The sequence below is a fragment of the Dreissena polymorpha genome, chromosome 7 (genome assembly GCF_020536995.1).
Source record: "Dreissena polymorpha isolate Duluth1 chromosome 7, UMN_Dpol_1.0, whole genome shotgun sequence".
Taxonomy (NCBI): domain Eukaryota; kingdom Metazoa; phylum Mollusca; class Bivalvia; order Myida; family Dreissenidae; genus Dreissena; species Dreissena polymorpha.
In genome coordinates, this window is record NC_068361.1 from 78,147,348 (window position 1) to 78,168,676 (window position 21,329).

The 21,329-nt window shown below is 35.1% G+C and overlaps 1 protein-coding gene across 3 annotated transcripts; it reads left to right on the forward strand.

Annotated features, from left to right (window-relative positions):
* Positions 1–3,480: 3,480 nt before the first annotated feature.
* LOC127838876 (uncharacterized) lies at positions 3,481–20,067 on the forward strand. 3 transcript variants are annotated; one of them, XM_052366901.1, is made up of 14 exons: positions 3,481–4,112; positions 8,606–8,679; positions 8,836–9,036; positions 9,234–9,398; positions 10,019–10,157; positions 10,287–10,385; positions 10,665–10,723; positions 11,361–11,759; positions 11,976–12,111; positions 12,363–12,651; positions 14,145–14,803; positions 15,017–15,100; positions 15,260–15,382; positions 16,356–20,067. In XM_052366901.1, the coding sequence occupies exons 10-14, from the start codon at positions 12,410–12,412 to the stop codon at positions 16,568–16,570; spliced, it is 1,323 nt and encodes a 440-aa protein (XP_052222861.1). In that variant the 5' UTR covers positions 3,481–4,112; positions 8,606–8,679; positions 8,836–9,036; positions 9,234–9,398; positions 10,019–10,157; positions 10,287–10,385; positions 10,665–10,723; positions 11,361–11,759; positions 11,976–12,111; positions 12,363–12,409; the 3' UTR covers positions 16,571–20,067. The 3 variants fall into 2 exon arrangements, with proteins under 3 accessions (XP_052222861.1, XP_052222864.1, XP_052222863.1); XM_052366903.1 differs by lacking the exon at positions 3,481–4,112 and having other exon boundaries at positions 6,361–8,679.
* The last annotated feature ends 1,262 nt before the right edge of the window (positions 20,068–21,329 follow it).

Here is a 21,329-nt window from a genome sequence, read left to right on the forward strand (position 1 = left end):
TAACGAATCTACTTATTTTAACACAATTTATCGCTTGTTCGATAGAAACACATCTTGATGTTTTAAACATCATATTCTATTTGGGATGTAATTGCAACTTCCTTAAATTGAAAACACAATATCGCCCAAAAGATTGCCATTGCCTTTGGCCTAAAGCTCCATGCTGTGTTTGAATCAACTCTTTATAACTGGTGAAATTGTTTGCGTCATTTAGTACCTAGCCCTTTGGGAAAAGTAGAGAATGTCCGCGTTGTTGACGTCACAAAGACAGGTGGCGTCATCCAATGGTCGCCCTTAAACTGCAGCTTACGTCACGGAAGCTTGCGGCAATACCGCGTGTACGTGTTCAACATGATGACGTCACTCCAGCTTGTGCTCAACGACACGTCAATCACGAGGATTACATCAACAACCGCGATATATTCATCTACCAGACGAATGCATAAAGTGCGTTTATTTAAATTTTAGCGAGGCTGTATTCGGAGAAAACCCGAGCTATTGCCATAGCCAGATCGTCGTGTCGTGTCGTGTCGTCCGCCGCGTCGTGCTAAAACCTTAACATTGGCTCTAAAATAAAGTGCTTCCACCTACAACTTTGAAACTTCATATGCAGATGAACCTTGATGAGTTATACACTCCACACCCATTTTTGGGTCACTAGGTCAAGGTCACGGTAACCTCTTAAAAAATCTGACAAACTTTTGCAGCCAAGCGTGGCACCCGTTATGTGGTGCTCTTGTTAATAAATTATATGAATGTTGTAAAAGAAATTGCAATGGTGTACATGAACCTATGTAAAGTCAACCTTTTAATGAATTAATCTTTCGGCTTCGTAGAGAAAAAACTATCGTGATTGAAAAAAGTTTGTTTAGTTGTATTAGAAAAATAGTACGAAGGTTTGCCTATTTTTAATCACAATATATGGATGTGTCTGTTAAGTTAACATGTACATGTAGTTTATTATTTTTGCTTATATTGTTGTCTGTTGTCTTTGCATACTTATTTTGGCTGTTCATATAATTTATGGTAGATTTCCTGGCTTGAAAATAGCAATACTGTACTTTGTACTAAGATTGAAGACGAACATTTTCAGGCCTTACACGAAGTACGGTATAAACCGTGGTCTTCGAGAACAGCCTTGGTGCAGGCCCCAACATGTCGAACCTGACCGAGTTCACGACTGCAGAAGGAGGTATGTTTAGAGTCAACTAACGACTGCGTGCCTTTCACTTGTGGACGTGATCCTGTTTCCGTGTGGTATTGCTCGGTTGGTATATTTGTGTCAGAATAACAATTAAAATGCGAACATGTTAACAGAGTAAATTCGTAGTACATGTACTTGTGTAAATACTTTCTAAAAACAATTGTCCATATGTATAGCAATATAAGCCATTTGAGAATTCTTGTATTCAACGTTTAAGTAGCAAATGTGTATGCTATAGTGCCGGGGCCACCGAGTATCGAGAAAATTACCGCAGCGGCGACGTCAATCACCGTCACTGTACGCGTTCCTGACGTAACTAACGGCGTACTGACGCTGCTGTCCGTGCGCGTGTTTAAGCGCAATGAAACCGGAAGTGTGAGTCGCAGCCAAAGCTTCCAGTCCGGTGTCACTCTTCTACACGTTCACAGTGCCTGGATTGGAACCTCTCACGGAGTATTTCATAGAGGTACGCCTTGTTCGGAGTCGCGTCGGAAACCAACGGCAGTCCGTTGGTGGAGTTGTTGAAACTTTTACTTATATTTTTTTTAACTCATCGTATGGTTTGTTATTTGTGAGCGTTAGCTCACAAATAATGTAGAGGCAATTTTGCAAGTCAGTCTGCGTTAAGTACGCTAGGAACCGTAACCCGTGACTGCCTGTGTAGATAACTGCAGTAAAATTAAGCAGATGACAAATGTTAGGAGCAGAGACGAATGCTAGGAGCGTCTGCTCTAACCACCGCATCTGCCTGTTTATAATTCCCACTGGTACACTACATAGTGTGTATGTATTCAAAAGTATTTCACAGCTTGTAAGACAACGTTGGCCAGCCTAGTGTTTATCGTTGAAATCTGTACATATTGGCTGCTTTCAGGGAAACGGGGCTTAATGCATGTCAAATAAGATTAGCCTGTGCACACTGATTATCTGTATCAATGATTTGAAAAAAAAACACATCTCGACCTGTGCTTTAAGACACTCTTTATAAATTTGAATGGGTTGTGGTCATTTCAAACTTGCGATATAAAAAGCTATAACATAATTTTGAAAACAGAGTTGCGTCTAAGATTATACAACAGAGAAAAAAATCAGTGCCTTCAGCGCTTTGATTTTTATAAATGCTTATGCGTTAGTCAAGAAATGTTAAAGAGCTTGATTTATTCAATGTTTTTTGAAGAAGCATCCTTAAACATGAAATGTGATTTTAATGTCAAAAGCATCTCAACAAATGTTGACAGCAATGCTATAATTTGTGTTAACAAAAGCAACTTTGTAAGATCCAAGTATATGTTTTGTATAATTGTGTAAATGTTCCTTAAATGTACTGTGACATGCAATGATTCATGGTGTGGAAATACTATATCATTTTTTTTTTAAGTTTGCGTTGTTTTGAAGTATACCAATCTACCAATAATTATAATCAAAGCGATACCACATGCTTGCTTTTTCGTTTTGTATACATACCAGGCAAACATAAGATTGACTAAAGTAAAATTGAACTTTTTAAAGTCGCCCGAACTTAATCAATGTTTGCTCACTTTTCAGGCCACGGCAAGCACCCGTGCAGGCGGCCGGAAACACGACAAACGTCCAGTCGCTGACAACGCTGAAGTCTGTTCCCTTAGCGTCAACCAACGTCACGTCCGACGTCGATGTCAGAAATGAGACCTGTCTGAAACTGACGTGGCAAAAACGCCGACGACTCTGTGACTGATCATATAACGTACGGTCATTTCAGTGCTGTACACTCGTTTTACTTAAAATCTGACATACCCCGCATACGTCTTTATTGCAAGCAGATGTTCACACATATGTACGTATTTAAAACGAATGTTCCATGACCTATTATTTCTGTTCTTTAATTTACAGGTGAGCTATGAAGAAAAGGGAGTGCTATCTGAAACAAAGAATACTCTGCAGACAAATAACACTTCGCGTAGTGTCGTAATATGAAGCCCGGTACTTTCTATGATTTCACCAATCGTCGCTTGGAGCCCTGCCGGATACGGGGAACCAGTTATCCTGACCTTCTCCACCGAGCAGCCTGATCCTCCCAGGCCAAAGGTACCGGAAGTGCTCAACACGACCGCCTCAACATAACCGTCCGCGCTAGAACCGGAGGTTATGACGTCAACGGCCTACGCGTACGGGTACCCTGCTCGCAATCGATGACGTTACGGCGCGTCCTGCTCGCGCTACTAGTAATAGTAACAGTACGTGCCCTGGGATTAATGAAATTCCGGGCAAAAATAATAAGGAATTTTACCAGTCTGAGCTTCTGATGAGAACTGTATTCGTGATTGGTGACAAAACGTACGAACGGGAACCATACACCAAAGGGGCACTGACAGAAAATCACTTATATAGCATATACTTTATAATCACTATTTATTTTCGCGATATTTGCAAATACAATTATTCCAACACGCTTAATCCGATTAAAGCGGAAACTGTGTTGCCGATAATCGCGCCTAAAGAGGTACTTGCGACCTCCAATCTGAACTGGATCATTCCGATCATAGTGTTAGTGATCATATTAGTTGCAATAATTATAACAATAATTATATGCTTGGTGCTTCGTCGCCATCAAGCGGGTCCAAAAAAACGGAACACAATTAACAGTGACGTCAGTACACAAACCTATTATTATGAATGAAAGATTTAACAGCTGCACAAAATGGCGTTAAATTTGTAGTTATTTCTTGCTGTAGCTATTCAGAACATTATTGTGCAGTCGCAAGCGAGCTGTGGAACTATGATTATCACGTTTAAATAGCCACGTTTCTTATTTGCTGAAAAAATGTAATGAAACTCTGGAATCTCTTGTTAATATCAATGAAATGATATGACACTTATCCGGCTGTAAAAACCACACAGACTGATGTTGAGGCAACGGAAAAAAAAAAAGGTTTCTGGAATTGTCTCCTACTGTCCTAGATTATTAATTTGTATGACCATCATTGCAGAAGAGGGGTTATATTGTTTTGCAAATGTCGGTTGGTCGGTCCATCCTCTAAACGGTTTCCGGATGATTACTCAAGATCACTTAGACCTAGATCATACATGCAAGAAATGTTCATGTCCGAATTGGGACATTTACATTAAAAAATGTCAGCACATTTGACCAAAAAGCGGGACACATAGAACGATCAATCATGTCACATTTACCGTAGTCAGTAATCAGTATATTACTTACAAATCTCATTATTTCTGGCAAAAATTGACGATAAATGTGTTTCAGAATTTTCATGAACACAGACATTTCCAGAAGTAAACACACATGTGCACTATGCGGATTGAATCATTAACCTGAAATTTCGGGGGCATCCATTTGGGACAGAGGGCCATGTGTAATCGTTCAATGCGAATAATATCGCGAATAAGTTGATATTTCCTCCAAAATAATTTCAAATCGAACACGTCGAATCTTTATCGTTACGGTATATTTTAGTAGAGTAATTATTTTAACAGTAATTTTAAGTGTTTGATGTTATGAAAACACGCAAAGCTTGTTATACTGACCTTTTGTGTAGACTGCTGTCTGCGATTGTTTTGACAAAAGGGATTGACATATGTGAATGTCACTCTGTCGATTTGGTCCATAATTACTGGTAAACATTGTTTTGAATGTCGACGCAACAAGAACTACAACTGTGAATATTAAATGCAACTATCAACTCAATAGTTACCACCTTCTTTTAGCAATCAATGGAATAACCTACCTACAAAGAGAAAATAAATGCATTAGCGAGCAGAGAATTGACTTTGTTCCGACAATTAAAACCATTCCTTATGCATTCGTTGAACGTTGTTTACTTGAAGTAAGTTATGCCTTAGACAGGAAGCGGCTTTTCTTTGATTACGTCAAACTGTCAATTCACACAGATTTGCGAGGATTTTTACGGTCCTGGTCATTTGTTTACATGTTTAGTATAGAAAATCACCTGCTAACATGAAAACTTTGGATTAAATAAAAAGACGACGTATTGTTTGTCGTGAAATCAACGAGTTTTCTATACAACAACTACTTCTACAACCACGTCGGGATCGATCTATCTTGGTGGGTTTTTTTAATTGTAAATATTATACTACATGTACATGTATGTACTTGTAATAACTGTAATTTTATTTGAAATCAGGAAGTCAAACAAAATTAAATGATCGTTATCTCGTAAAACGCGGAGTTTCCCCCGCGTTGCCAACGCCGAGGGCAGCCCGCGTCAGCTTGCTTTTAATTCACTATGATGCATCATATCGCTAGCAATTAGTGACCCCTATCATAAAACACCACAGTGTGAAAGCGGATAAAATCAATAATTTGCCGATAAGATCACTGATAAGGTGTCAAAAAACAACACTGGATCACTTGACTAGTAGGTATGGTTTGTTTAATTGGGGCAATAAAGAGATTAGCGATGGTATTCAGCCAGGCAGAGCTTGATTAGCGAAGTTTATTGTGAACTTATAGAACGTAGGTCGTGTTTTACGAATGTCGGGACGAATTGTGTCACATCGGGACGCCGGGGACAAACAGCCCAAAAGCAGGACTGTCCCTCCAAGATCGGGACGTCTGGCATGTATGCCTAGGATCATAAAACTTCATAGTACATTGATCATGACTGGAAGATGACCCCTATTGATTTTCAGGTCTCTAGCTAGTAAAGTCAAGGTTCAAGGTCACAGTGACTTGAAACAGTAGAATGGTTCCGGATAATAACTCAAGAACGCTTAGGCCTAGGTTCATGACACTTCATAGGTACATTGATCATGACTGGCAGATGACCATATTGATTTTCAGGGTCAAGGTCAAGGTCACAGTGACCTGAAGCAGTAAAATGTTTTTTAACGACTCACACAATGGCTGCCACTACAACTGACAGCCCATTTGGGGCATGCGTGTTTTACAAACAGCCTTTGTTTTATGAAGTTATAATTATATAAATGTCACAAAATTGCAAATATTATTTTATTATTATTTGATTTTTTATTGAGTGCATGATACATTCATACAATATCAAAGTTACAGTTTTAAAGAGATTGAATTCATTTCTGTGAATATGCTTTGAATATGGATTTGTTTTGTCTACTGAATGGCAGTAGAAGGTACTTGGAACCACATGTTTAACTGTGATTATTGATTACATTGTGTGTAGTTACAGTCTTGGAAGTCTTCTCATGTTGAATTCACACTCAAGATGTAGACTGTATGCTGGACTGTATGCTTATCAGCCCTAGCTATAATAATGACTGTGACCAAAGATCTAAAGATTCTTAAACTAGGTGCTAATAATACAGTCTTATAGAAGTAAGGAAGTAAGGTACTGTATGTTGGATGAGAGATAGATATGATTGGTCAGTGAGATGTTTGGGTGTGTCTTGATATTAGGGATTTCAAAGAGTAAGAAGTGAGTTAAAAAAAGGAAGGAAGTAGAGGTCAGTAAGAAATAGTGAGAAAGTCAGTTACAAGTTAGAGAGTCAGTTGGAAAGCTTAGAAACAAAGGTAAGAATTTAATAGAGTTATGAAGGAATGCTTAAGAATGCAATATAGGAAGATGGAATTTGTGGAAAATTATGAGAACTATAAATGAATAAAAGAGTAAACGCAGCAAGCAATTGTGTTGTGATATTTATAAGAAGGACACAGATTTCCTCAGTCCCGTTTCATAAATATAAAGTAACAATTCTTAAGTTCCAATGAATAAAGCTTCAATTAAAAGGTTGACAATAGATTGAGTGCCATCAATTTATATGAGTCGAGTTCTAAAATAAGTATAACAGAAATGTACATACACACTGTATTCGTATAAATAAATAGAAAAAGAAATAATAAAAAAACTAAGCAAAGTCACATTATTACTTCATTATTAGACATTGCATATAATAGATATCTATATTATCTGTGTTATTTTAAAACTTACTTTTTAACTTAATCACATACATTAAACAACATTCATTACATTTGCTATCGTTTATTTCAAACAAAACAATGTTTATTACACTTTGCTATTGTTTATTTTTGTTTTTCATGTATTGTGTACAGTTAATTCATAACAAGCAAGAAATGACACAAAACATTTTTAGGTAATCTCCAAAGCATTCCGATTACAAAATTTGTCTGCAGTCTATGTATAAGCTGTTATAAGCCATTAACGTTTTGATCAACTTATTGATTGATTGATTTATGTTTAAAACTCCATTTACATTTTTTATGCTCACTTCTAATGCAAATTTTCTCCACAGTGCTGATAAACAGGTAAAACAACACTTAATGATATATGGGGAAAACCATCAGTCAGGTAATTTGACATTAAGATTTGTTTAAGGCCCAAATCTACTACTGGAACACAAAATATGTGTAATTTAACTTGCAATTTTTTTTAATACCCATTTGTGACACACAAGCACACACTTTTGTGAATGTTGAAAACATTACACATGCTCTTCCTGGCCCATAATTTCACTATAACAATACCGTAAAAATATTAAATATACCCGATGTACAGATCAGAAAAAAAATCCGCACACATGTACTGTACATGTCAATTTGTATGCCCCTCTTCGGGGTATATTGTTTTGCTGGGTGTTGGTTTGGTCGGTTGGTCTGTCTGTCGGTAGACCAGTTACATGTAGTTTTAGATCAATAACTTGTGAATGGATTGATTGACCGATTTGCTTGATACTTCACTTTTGCATTGGCCTTGGACAGTACATGTAGATGACCCGTATGGAAATTGGGGTACTAGGTCAAATGTCAAGGTCACTGTCACACTAAGAGTGTGAATCATTTCCGATCAATAACTAACTTGTCAAGGTATTGACTAATTGCCATGTGCATTGGCCTTGAACATTAGATGACCCCTTTCAAAATAGGCTTACTAGGTCAAAGGTTAAGGTCACTATCCTACTGTGTGAAAATTGTTTCCGATTCATAACTTGTGAACGGATTGCACGATTGACTTGACACTTCCCGTGTGCATTGGACTTGGACAGTAGATGACCCCTATTGAAATTAAGGTCACTAGGTCAAAGGTTAAGGTTACTGTCTTACTAAGCATTAAAATCATTTCCGATCAATAACTTGTCAATTGAAACTTCACATTGGCCTTGGACACAACATGACCACTATTGACATTGGGGTCACAAGATCATAGGTCAAGGTCATTGTCACACTGAGAGTGAAAATCGATTCCGATCATTAACTGGTCAACAAATTCACTTATTGGCTTAAAAATTCCCATGTGCGTTGGCCTTGAACAAAAGATGACCACTATTGAAATTGGGGTCACTAGGTCAAGGTCAAGGTCATTGTCACATAAAGTGTGACAATTGCAAATTAAGAAAATATGCTTAGATTGTTTATTTCTCTTTTTAGCTGTCATGTTACTTTTCTTCAACAGAAAGGATGTCAAGAGTGGCAATCTTCTCCAAAGTCGTCAGATAATTGTACATGAAAAATGGACGGAACAAAGAAAAAGGTTAATATTATAAATAAGCAAGTTTTTTCACCTGCTCTGTTTTCTAATACTTTTTATCTTTTTATCTATGATAGCTTTAAGAATTTTTAATAAGTGTTAAAATAAAGGTTTTTACACAACCTAAGCTGTAACAATGTGATTATTTATACTTTTTAGGGGAGAATTCGTGCTGCTGACTTAAAGCGTGACAGTCAACCCTCCCACAGCAGTACCAAATATGACTTCTCAAAGATTGTGGCTTTGAAAGGGAAAGAAGGAAGAGATCCCAGGAACACTGGACGACCAGCTGGCATCGAATCTTGCCCTTCAGGCTCTAAAAAGATTTGTTTAGAAGTTCATGAAAATGAAGGCACAGTGGTGACCATTTAGATTATTTTAGATGGCATTTCTATTGGAATTATTATTTTAGACGACAATTATAATTTAATTGCTGGTTATTCTCTTCCTACAACTAAGTATAATAATAAACCCATTTTTCCTGCACAAATTAGTTAAAAAATGAATTTAAACAAGCTCAATCTGATTGACTAATTTACATGTACACATAATTTCAGGAAAACGCTTCACAGATCACTGAGATTGCAACTTGTGTTGATCAGCTGTCGTGTGATGAAATATATAGGAACCTTTTGCTGGAACAAAATGGATTTTTTCACCTGGATGATCAGTACAAAACTTATGCTATGCAAGATTTTGATGTTGAAAAATCATCTCTAAAGGTAATGGCTGAAAAGACTACAATTCAGTTCTAGCTTTTTTCACATTTGTTTAATTATTTCCCAACAGCATGGATTTATTGTATTTCAGAATCTAAGCGATTTTTTTAAGGCCATGATAGTGCTCTTGTTGATAATGGTGTGTTAAAACTATTATTTAAACAGGTTCCATGCCCTCGACAATTAGATTTTTTTGTTGTTGTTTGATTCATGTCTTGAAACCTCTCACATAACGGGTCAAATGATATGAACCAAATATTATTAACCTGGACCTTCTGGAGTAAGAGGATAACCACTGTGCCATACCAACGACACATAGCAATAATTTGCTTTATATTAATCAACCTTGTTGATTTACAGATTTAATAAAATTCAAGTCAGAAACATTCTAGCCACTTTGCGTAAGCAAAGCTTATAATTGTTTTGATGTGAATTTAATAATTTCTATCAAACGAAACAATATAAACAGCATATTTATGCATTTGTTTTGCTATTCAGATTCTACATCCCTTTATATTGTATCTTTTAAGTTTTAATATGTGAGATAAATTGAAAGATCATCACTTATTATTCTGTTCATATCTCCCGTTAAACAATCTGTACAAATATTTTATTTTGAACAGCCTAGCGTATTCCATATTCTTCAAAGAGATGGGTGTAAATTCAGTGATGACTTGGCATGGTTGTGGAAATGTACATGCAATAAAGATCGCTCAGATATGATAAGCTGCTTTCAAGGAAAGATGCATATAACCTACCATGGTAATGCCTGTGCAGTGTTTAGTTATATAACATTAGTTGTGTGTTGTTTTTACTAATGTATAAAGCTGAATTTTGCAATGTTATAAATTGGTTTATTGCAAATTCTGCCTTAATATTGTTTGTTTGTAGAATTTACAGACAGATGGCCCATTTGTCAACATATCAAAATAGGCATTGCAATTTTGAACACTTTTGATTCCATAATTGGAATAATCCCAACTATTACAGGTAAATGTTTAATTGTAACATTGTTTATGTACATGCATGTTTTTCTACTATTTAAATTGTATTAATGGGTAGATTTTTTATAGGGTCCAGGTCACTTTACAACTAGACAAAAATTATATTTTGGATTTACCTGGCATGCTGTGGTAAACTTACAATGTATATGTAAGTTAATTTTACAAATCGTCCATTGTTTAACAATTTTGGGCTTACTGTTTGTCCTTAAACATGATAAAAGTTAAACTGCTTGTTATTGGATGTTGATTTGGTTTCCATTACTAGAGGCTGAAGTTGAGGTTTTTGATGAATTTGATGGACAGCCAATCACGTCAAGTTTTGAGGTAAAGCTACCAGTATATGTATTCAAGTTTCTTTGTAATATTTTATAACTTTTCTAAGCAAACCATCAAGTTGATTTTCATGTTTTCTGCAACAGCATGAGTATTTAGTCTCTTTCTTTCCCACTTTTCATTGACACAAGCAGGTAAGAAAAAATCTAAACATTTGTTAGAGTAATTACTCTATTAACTTACTACTTGTTCTTTTTTTATGCCCCGGAAGGAGGGCATATAGTGATCGGACCGTCCCTCCGTCTGTCCTTCCGTCAAACTGCATTTAGGTTTCGCATTTAGGTTTTGAAAAATGCTCATAACTTCTATGTCATTTCACATAGCAACTTTATATTTGGGATGCATTATATCATGGAGCTACACATTTTAAGTGGTGAAAAAACATATCAAAGCGGCACAGTAGGGGGCATTGTGTTTCTGACAAACACATCTCTTGTTTCTTTAAATTCTCAACTTTGTCATGAAACTCATCGTACTTCATAACCTAGAATTGTTGTTTTTCCCAAGTTTCTTGCATTGGTTTATTTAAATCTTTCAAACATGTATGCTGATTGGATTGTTACAATTGTCGTGTTCTAAAAGCATTTATGTTTGTGACAAATTTCTTCTTGTTTTTTGTTTTTTTCAGAATGTTGTGCTGTTGAAGAATGGTCTTTATTGTGTGTGGCATGCAGATGATTATGGCATTGTTTCCACATCAGGTAGAGAACCAAGATGTCTTGTTTGTCCTCACTCACATTGTTCTCACACTCGGACCATAGAAGCAGCCAATATTACAGTTACATCGGCTTCTGAAAAAAAGAGTTATAGCAAACAATGTCTTTCAACTCTCAAAATACCATTTGTTTCATCAACAGAAATGCAAAATCAATATCAGATGCCTGTTTCTGACAGATTTATGTTTGAAAGGAATAATGATGTAGTTTATGCCCTGATGCATTGGAATGTGAGGATTGTGGAACCAGCTTAGAGGTCAATGTACATGAATGTCGTGTCTATCTTGTCAATCAAATAGTAAGAGGAAAAAGTAAGTAATTAGTAAACACTCTTTCGTCGAAGGTTGTTTGAATACGATTATTAAGTGCATTATTTGAATTTTGCAGCCTTTGCTATTATTTAGCCTCACCCTTAGCACTGATCATTTTTAGATGCAATTTGCTAACGAGTTTGTTACAGCTTTTGATGTAGATATTGTTTATATGAATATGAATGTTTTTATGTCATTGATATATTATATTCACAGTGTCAAGAAAAAAATGTCCAACCTGTAGCAGGATGTATGACTTTGACGGCCTTTCTGTCTGTATTTTAAATATGAGACAGTTTGTCATTTGTCATGAAATACTGAGGAGATTCATGTATTACTACCTCACAGGAAAGTATGTGCAAATAGTTGCTTTGTTTTAATTGCATTTTAGCTTATAAGTGCTTCAGTAGTTGACCTATATGAATATAGTTAATTCAAATAAAATTTATCAGGATTACTGAAGTTAGAGAAGTTGCATTTGTGTGTGTGCATGAGTGTGTGAGTGTGTACCGGTATGTGTGCTTAATGGTAAATCCTTTTGGTATTGATTATAATAAAACGTACTTATAAAGACATATATATGAGGATTGTTTACTTTTTCAGGACAACAATTTACACAGAGTATTCAGTGCTATGTAGGACATACAAAGATGCTGGTCATGCTAATGTCCCATCATATGATGATTTTAAGTCAGCATGGTATGCCTTCCTGGATCTTCTGGACATTGATTACAACAGCTCATTTTTTTGTCCTGATTGTGGGTCCCTACCCAGACTCAGTTGTCATGGATGCTACTTCAGTTTCTTTCCGGAAGCATTTAATGTCATGGGGTGAATTGATGTCATCCATTGATCGGCCTGGAGAGCCGTACGACAAAAAGAACCCAAACAAGTAAGCAATGTTAATAGATACTAAATAATTGTCAGTTAACCCTTTACCAATTAGATACATATTTGTGCGCATTTGAAGTCCCAAAGAAATTTAAATTTTATTAAAGATCTTTCTTAATAGATTCAAGTTTTTTTTACAGGCTTCATTTCCAACCCTTAGGTACATGTACTGATGAGCAGCAAACAGCATAAAACCTGAACAGACTGCAAGTGACTAGCAGGCTGTTCTGGTTTTATGCTGTTTCCACATAGCAGTTCTCACTTTGCTTCTGAGTGGGTTTACTATTTCAATAAAGAAGTTCAGTTATAGATTTTGCTCTGCTATGATATCTGCATGATGCCATTTGTAAAGTTTTAATGTATTAAAGATAAACTTGATAAATTGACTTAAAAAAATAGTTAATCTGCCTGGTGACAGTTTGCTTTGCTGTACAGGTAAAAGTTTATGAGTAAGGTCATCTCTCTCACATTCAAACTTAAAACACATTGACAAGCTCCCTTTTTAACCCCCCGCCATAGGCGGAGGGATATTGTTTTGACGTTGTCCGTCCTTCCATCTTTCCGTCCGTCCGTTCGGAGCCATATCTTGGAAATGTTTTGGCGGATTTCATTGAAACTTAGTATGAGTATGTATATGGAATGAGAATGATGCACGCCAAATGGCATTGTACACCATCTGTTAATAAACGAGTTATGGCCCTTTGTATCTTGAACAAATGCTTATTTGAGTGTCAAATATAATACTTTTGTGTCCAGAAGCATATTGGCGGGGATATCAATTCAAGGAATTTGCTTTTTTTTAAATGAATGCTAGGCCAATATATCGCTTTGAATGTATGTTTAGGTTTTAATGCCCTGGCCATGAATAGCATTGTGCATATAGTGCTTACTCTGATCATGTGTGTGTATGTATGTGCGTGCGGAAAATCACAATGGTTCGTGTCCACTTCAATAACTTCATTAAAGGTGGTCGGATTTCAATAATACTTGGCATGAAGTGTATGATGTGTCACGTAAAAAACTCGGGATGCTCATATTGGGGTCTAGAGCAAATGGAGCCATTGAACTTTGACAAAAATCAATGTTAAGTCCTTATCATGACATAGGTCGTGTCCGCTCAATAACTTTGTTATATATTGTCAGATTTAATAATACTTTGCATGAGTATGAACCACACATATGATGTGTTGGCTGAAAGACTCGAGATGCTGATGTCAAGGTCAAGGTCAAACAGTGCTATGTAACTTTGACAAAAATCTTTGTAAAACCCTATTCATCTCAGTGGTTTCTGATCTTTGTTTGATTTTCAAAATACTTGCGTGTGTGGGTGGGGGAGGGTTGCATCCGTGTCTGTGACGCATTTCTAGTCTTAAGAATAGTTTATGAACCTGAGATACAAGATCATTTACTAATGTAAACATGCACTTAATTTTGCATTTTGGTTATTGTGATTGTATTATTGTTCGATTTCACATGTTTTCTTCTTACGTCAAGGGTTAAAGAAAGAACAATATTTTCTGCAACGGTGAGAAGGATCTTGCAACAGTATGTGACTTGTGGCATAGAAAACTCCAGATCAACTAGTCTGTTGGAAGCCATCAGGTCAGATACAGGTTCAGCTCCAATGTCTGACCTTGTGGAGCATATCCTGGGCGAAAGTAAAGTTGTGGACCAAAGAATAATTGTAAATGCAATTTGGAAAGATTTTGTAAAAGTTCTTGCTTCACCAAATCCAGTTTCATCATTTATCCCACCTGATGAAGATATTGTTGACACCTTATGCAAATCATTTGCTAAAGAAGAAAAATTATTTTCATCTGACTTGGAATTAAATATGATTCAAAACAAAGTACCTGTCATCTTTGATATTTTGAAAAAAATAAAAAACAAATTTCCTTTCAAATTGTTCCTGGACTGCATGGCTTACATGAGTAGTAAGGTGTTTCAACCTTTTATGCAAGCACCATGTCCGATGGAATTGCCCGATGAACAGCAAAATGAACTGGAAGTATACCCCTGTTTATCCCAGTTCAGAAAAAGAGGGGTTTATACTGCTGATGGAAGAAAACGCACCAAGGATGATATGTGTAGAAAGTTGGCTAAAGGTCATCCAAGACTGCTACCTGGGATCTTCACTTTGTACTGTCTACATGGTACATGTAGTTGATTATTAGTTTTTTGGATAACTCGTAATAAAAAATATATGCTTTATGGTTGTAGCACTGGTATAAGTAAATATTGTGAAGATTTTTCGAAAAAAAAGCTATTTTATTATAGAACCACTTAAAATCTGGAATAAAACTTCTTAGGAAGAAAATTCTTTGTTGCTGGTTGCATATTTAACTGACACATGTTGTTTTGTTTAGGGATTTGCTATGGCTTTGAGGTTATGCGGTTTTGTGAATCCCCAGATGTACCATTCACTCTGCTGCGCACCAGATTTCCAACAGGTACAAGCAATAAACAGTAGTCCTCTTTGTTTGCTTTAATGAGCATTTCTTTCTGTGAGAACAATACTGCCATTGTGAACTGTTGCTCAATACTATTAAATATCAAAAATTTGTTTCTGTTGGAAAATTTTTAGTTTGTTTCTGGTGTTATTTTTTCAGCACCTAAAATGGTTGTGTACGACAATGCCTGTTCACTTCACGAATACTGCTTGAACAGGGATCCTGTGTTCTTCAAACATACTCAGTTTAAGGTGGACAGTTTACACTTCAAAAATCACACAGGTTATATTCAATTAGTTCTTTAACTGTTTATGTTTTACTACCTTAAGTGCAAACTAGAATTTCTCTGTTTATGGATCCACTGATTGGGAGGCATTAAGCATAACACGTGTCCATACTTACATATGTGTCAAAAATTGTTGTTTTTTTTAACTTCTCTGAAACAACTAGTTGTTGTAGCTCACAAAGTTCCAGATGAATGACTAAATGATTTTTAAAAAAAGGAAAATTGGCTTGAACGATTAACAAAATGGCTGTTAGTGTGTTAAGAAATATTTAGAATAAAAAAATAATTAAAAACTAAAATCTAGATCCTGCAATAACTTAAAAAGTAGAACCAACTGTTATCAACCTATGGTGCTGAAACTTTGTACTATGTGGATAGAGGGCCATTGGGAAATATGCATGTTTTTTTTAAAGAATATTTAGTGTGTCCATCTGTAGGTAAGACAATTCTGGATAATATTTTAATTGAAAACAATTGTTGAAGCATTGTTAATTAAATTCTGTATGTTGATATGGATCCATATGGGGAAATAACAAATAAGCATGTTATTTGCGTTTTTGTCAGACAAAATTGAGGTTTCCATGGTAACTTTAAAATGAAATCTAAAATCTGTTTCATTGAAAAACTATGTCTATTTACTTAATGAAACTCGATTTAATGGATGCTAATGAATGACGAGACCTCGCCTCGGATTGCTTTAAGGATCTCTGAGGTCAAGATAACTGACTTAAAAAAAAAAGAATTGATCCGTATCATGGTTTCCGCTCAATAACTTGAGTTTGGCTTGACATGTCAACATGAAACTTGGTTGGATAGTACCTTGTATCAAGACCTTGCTGGGGATTGATTGCATGGATTAAAATGAAACCAAAATAGGTTTTTAAAAACAAATTTTCATTATTTAACTCGCTATTATAATAATAAAATCCAGTTTGGTCCTAATCCATATGTATTTTCTGTATTTTTCAGCCTGTGGACCAGCTTATGAACTGAAGCGGTACCCAGCCTATGCCAAGTTTAATTCTCAGGTTGTGGAGCAAGCAAACTCCAGACTGCAGAGATTGAAGGCTTCGTTGTCTTATATGACACAAAACAACTTCCTCAAGCATTGCAAATTTTATATATGGGGACAGAATACAGACATTCTTAAAAGACTTAATGAAGAAAATAAAGCCCCAAAATAGAAATATTGACTGAAAATATGCAAAAATGGTAATAACGAAGTGGTATCAGTGTATGTTGATTTTAAAGGAATGGTTTGAGGGATTTTTTTAACGTGTTCTGAAAATTTAAACCCACATGCCTCAATTTTTGACTTGAAGTGAAATATGTGAATGGTATGTAAATTGTTACTTTTTGAAAAATAGCAATTTTGGTCAGGTCAAGTTTTTTAACTTGAATTTGATATTTCTTAATATAAGGGACTTTTTAACCTTGAACTTATATAAAAGTGAAAGCAGTTTTTGTGCCCTCCACATAGTGGGCAGCATATAGCGTTGCCCTTGTCCGTCCGTACGTATGTTCATCCTGAAATTTTGTCTGTACATACGTAAGTCCCAGTATTGTGAACACAACTCCTCTTTAACAGATTGACAGATTTTGATTAAACTTTCATGGATGAACACCCATATTATGAAGATGATTATTAATAGAGAATTTTTGCTGCAACCAAATTTGACGGAATTACAGCCCATTGTTGATTTTTTGTAAGTCCCAAAATATTGTGAACGCAACTCCTCATCAATCACTTGGCAGATTTTGCTCAAACTTGCAGGGATGAACACCATTACTGTGTAGATGATCATGCAGGATGGAATTTCTGCTGCAACCAAATTTTACAGAATTATGGCTCTTTGATTATTTTCCCCCAATATTATGTAGTGAAATCGTCCCAAAATTTTGTGAACGCAACTTGTCTTAAACTGATTGGCGGATTGGCATATATACATCTGCATGCTTATGTGTGGTCTTTGGGTTTAATGAGCTCTTATAATTGTTGATCTGATAAATATCTGGGCCTTTCCGAGTGGTTGTATTTTAGCATTGTTGATGTGTGTAAAAAACATAACTTGTTCAATTTGCTGTGAAATATGTTTATGTGTATGCCGGTTGCTATACTTGTTTGCTCTTGTAAAATATAAATATGTGCTGATATGATATGTCAAAAAATTGTGTATGCCTGTTGCTATACTTGTTTGCTCTTGTATAATATCTCTTTGAGCTATTGTGACGGGTATTTGCAAATGTGTCTTTGTATGTGTATTGTGAAAAACACTCTGAAGTGGCAAGGAATAGAGCTATAGTCTAAAGAAAAAACATAAGTCAGGTGAGCGATATAGGGGCATCATGGCCTTCTTGATTTTATATTAAATACCATTGACATTTTTTGTCCTGAAATCTGTTTCTTACAATATTTAAATTTACGACCGGTGACTTATAATTTTGCACACACAAAATATTAATATTTACAATGCCATTAAATGTCAGAAAACAAAAAGGGACGTGAATCTATACCAGACAGTTATCTTACCATTTCTGTTGACTTTGGACATTTTTTGTCCTGAAAACTGTTCTTTTCAATATTGAAATTTACGACCGGTGGTAACTTGTAACTTTGCGCACACGTTATTAATATTTATTAGGTTATTGAATGTCTGAATACAAAACGGGACGTGATTCTATATCAGACAGTTCTCTTACAATTTCTGTTGACTTAGGACATTTTTTGTCCTGAAATCTGTTTCTTACAATATTGACATTTACGACCGGTAACTTGTAATTGTTCACACAAATTATAAATATTGCAACGTTATTAAATGTCTGAATACAAAACGGGACCTGATTCTATATCAGACAGTTCTCTTACCATTTCTGTTGACTTTGGACATTTTTTGTCCTGAAATCTGTTTCTTACAATATTGACATTTACGACCGGTAACTTGTAATTGTTCACACAAATTATAAATATTGCAATGTTATTAAATGTCTGAATACAAAACGGGACCTGATTCTATATCAGACAGTTCTCTTACCATTTCTGTTGACTTTGGACATTTTTTGTCCTGAAAACTGTTCTTTTCAATATTGAAATTTACGACCGGTGGTAACTTGTAACTTTGCGCACACGTTATTAATATTTATTAGGTTATTGAATGTCTGAATACAAAACGGGACGTGATTCTATATCAGACGGTTATCTTACCATTTCTGTTGACTTTGGACATTTTTGGTCTTGAAATCTGTTCCTTGCAATATTGAAATTTACGCCGGGTAACTTGTAACTTTGCACACACGTTATTAATATTTATTAGGTTATTGAATGTCTGAATAAAAAACGGGACGTGATTCTATATCAGACAGTTATATCTAACCATTTCTGTTGACTTAGGGCATTTTTTGTCCTGAAATCTTTTTCTTACAATATTGACATTTACGACCGGTAACTTGTAACTTTGCACACACATTATTAATATTTACAAAGTTATTGAATGTCTGAATACAAAACGGGACGTGATTCTATATCAGACAGTTATCTTACCATTTCTGTTGACTTTGGACATTTTTTGTCTTGAAATCTGTTCTTTAAAATATTGAAATTTACGACCGGTAACTTGTAACGTTGCGCACACGTTATTAATATTTATTAGGTTATTGAATGTCTGAATACAAAACGGGACGTGATTCTATATCAGACAGTTCTCTTACAATTTCTGTTGACTTTGGACATTTTTTGTCCTGAAATCTGTTTCTTACAATATTGACATTTACGACCGGTAACTTGTAATTTTTCACACAAATTATTAATATTTACAATGTTATTAAATGTCTGAATACAAAACGAGACGTGATTCTATATCAGACAGTTCTCTTACCATTTCTGTTGACTTTGGACATCTTTAGTCCTGAAATCTGTTCTTTACAATATTGAAATTTACGACCGGTAACTTGTAACTTTGCGCACACGTTATTAATATTTATTAGGTTATTGAATGTCTGAATACAAAACGGGACGTGATTCTATATCAGACAGTTATCTTACAATTTCTGTTGACTTTGGACATTTTTTGTCCTGAAATCTGTTTCTTACAATATTGACATTTACGACCGGTAACTTGTAATTTTTAACACAAATTATTAATACTTACAATGTTATTAAATGTCTGAATACAAAACGAGACGTGATTCTATATCAGACAGTTCTCTTACCATTTCTGTTGACTTTGGACATTTTTTGTCCTGAAATCTGTTCTTTACAATATTGAAATTTACGACCGGTAACTTGTAACTTTGCGCACACGTTATTAATATTTATTAGGTTATTAAATGTCTGAATACAAAACGAGACGTGATTCTATATCAGACAGTTCTCTTACCATTTCTGTTGACTTTGGACATTTTTTTGTCCTGAAATCTGTTCTTTACACTATTGAAATTTATATACGATAACTTTGAAATTTACGACCGGTAACTTGTAACTTTGCACACACGTTATTAATATTTACAATATAAAATGTCTGAATACAAAACGGGACATGATTCTATATCAGGCAGTTATCTTACCATTTATGTTGCCTTTAGACATTTGTGTCCTATTATATGTTCCTTGCAATTTTGAAATTTAGGCACAAAAATTGGGTTTGCTATTGGAAACAAACAACTTTGTTTTAGGCCTAGCTTACAATTAAACTAACACATACTTCATATTTACGGCGTTAGTAAATGTTTACATTGGAATTGAACGAGTTTCTTTATCAATATTAGAAATTAACCGACAAATATCTTATCAATCATATAAGCACATCATTACCGCAACTAATCATACAAGCTGGGAAAGTTAAACTAGTTTTGTTGTCTCAATTTTAGAAGCAGAAAAGGTAACTCCCACCATTGTGTTTAAATATTAAGATTATGCTTTAAATACAGCGTGTGCGTGGTTCCAACGCCAATGTGCGCTATTAGTCGTCACTTCACATAAATTATATATTTACATCATATCATTTTTTGCTTGATTACCGGTATATGAGGATTGTGAGGGATGTTAATAAAAAATTACTATTGGAAATATTGGTGGCGAAATTTTAACAATGAATCAAGTGTCAAATTCGATCAATTAATCGTTTGTGTTCTCAAATCTCTGATTACAAAATTTGATCAAATTATATTTTAATCCGTCATCTGATCATTTCTGTTGACATACATTTTTTGTCCTGAAACTTGTTCTTTACAATAATGAAATTTACGACCGGTAACTGTTAACTTTTGACATACGTTATTAATATTTACAAGGGCATTACATGTTTGAATACAAAACGGGACTTGATTCTATATCAGACAGTTATCTTACCATATCTGTTGACTTTGGACATTTATTGTCCTGAAATCTGTTTCTTACAATATTGAAATGCACGACCGGTTACTTATACTTTGCACACACATTATTAATATTTACAATGTTATTAAATGTCTGAAAACAAAACGGGACGTGATTCTATATCAGACAGTTATCTTACCATTTCTGTTGACTTTGGACATTTTTTGTCCTGAAATCTGTTTTTTTCAATATTGAAATTTTCGACCGGTAACTAGGAACTTTTCACACACATTAATAATATTGACAATGTTATTAAATGTCTGAATACAAAACGGGACGTGATTCGTTCGCAGACAGTTATCGTACCATGACTGTTGACTTTGGACAAAGTTGTTTTTCGAAATACGTTTTTTGCTGAATGCGAAATTGAACGCGATTCTTTTTTTAACTGTCTTCTGGTCACATCAGATGACTTTGAATATTTTTTTGCTGATAGCGATTTTGTAAATTACTAATTGTACGACTCGTAATTTATAAATGTACAAATTAAATTATTATTGACGGGTAAGTAAATGTCTAAATAGGTATTGGTCGAGATTCAAATCAAAACAGTTGTGCCGTCATTTCGGTTT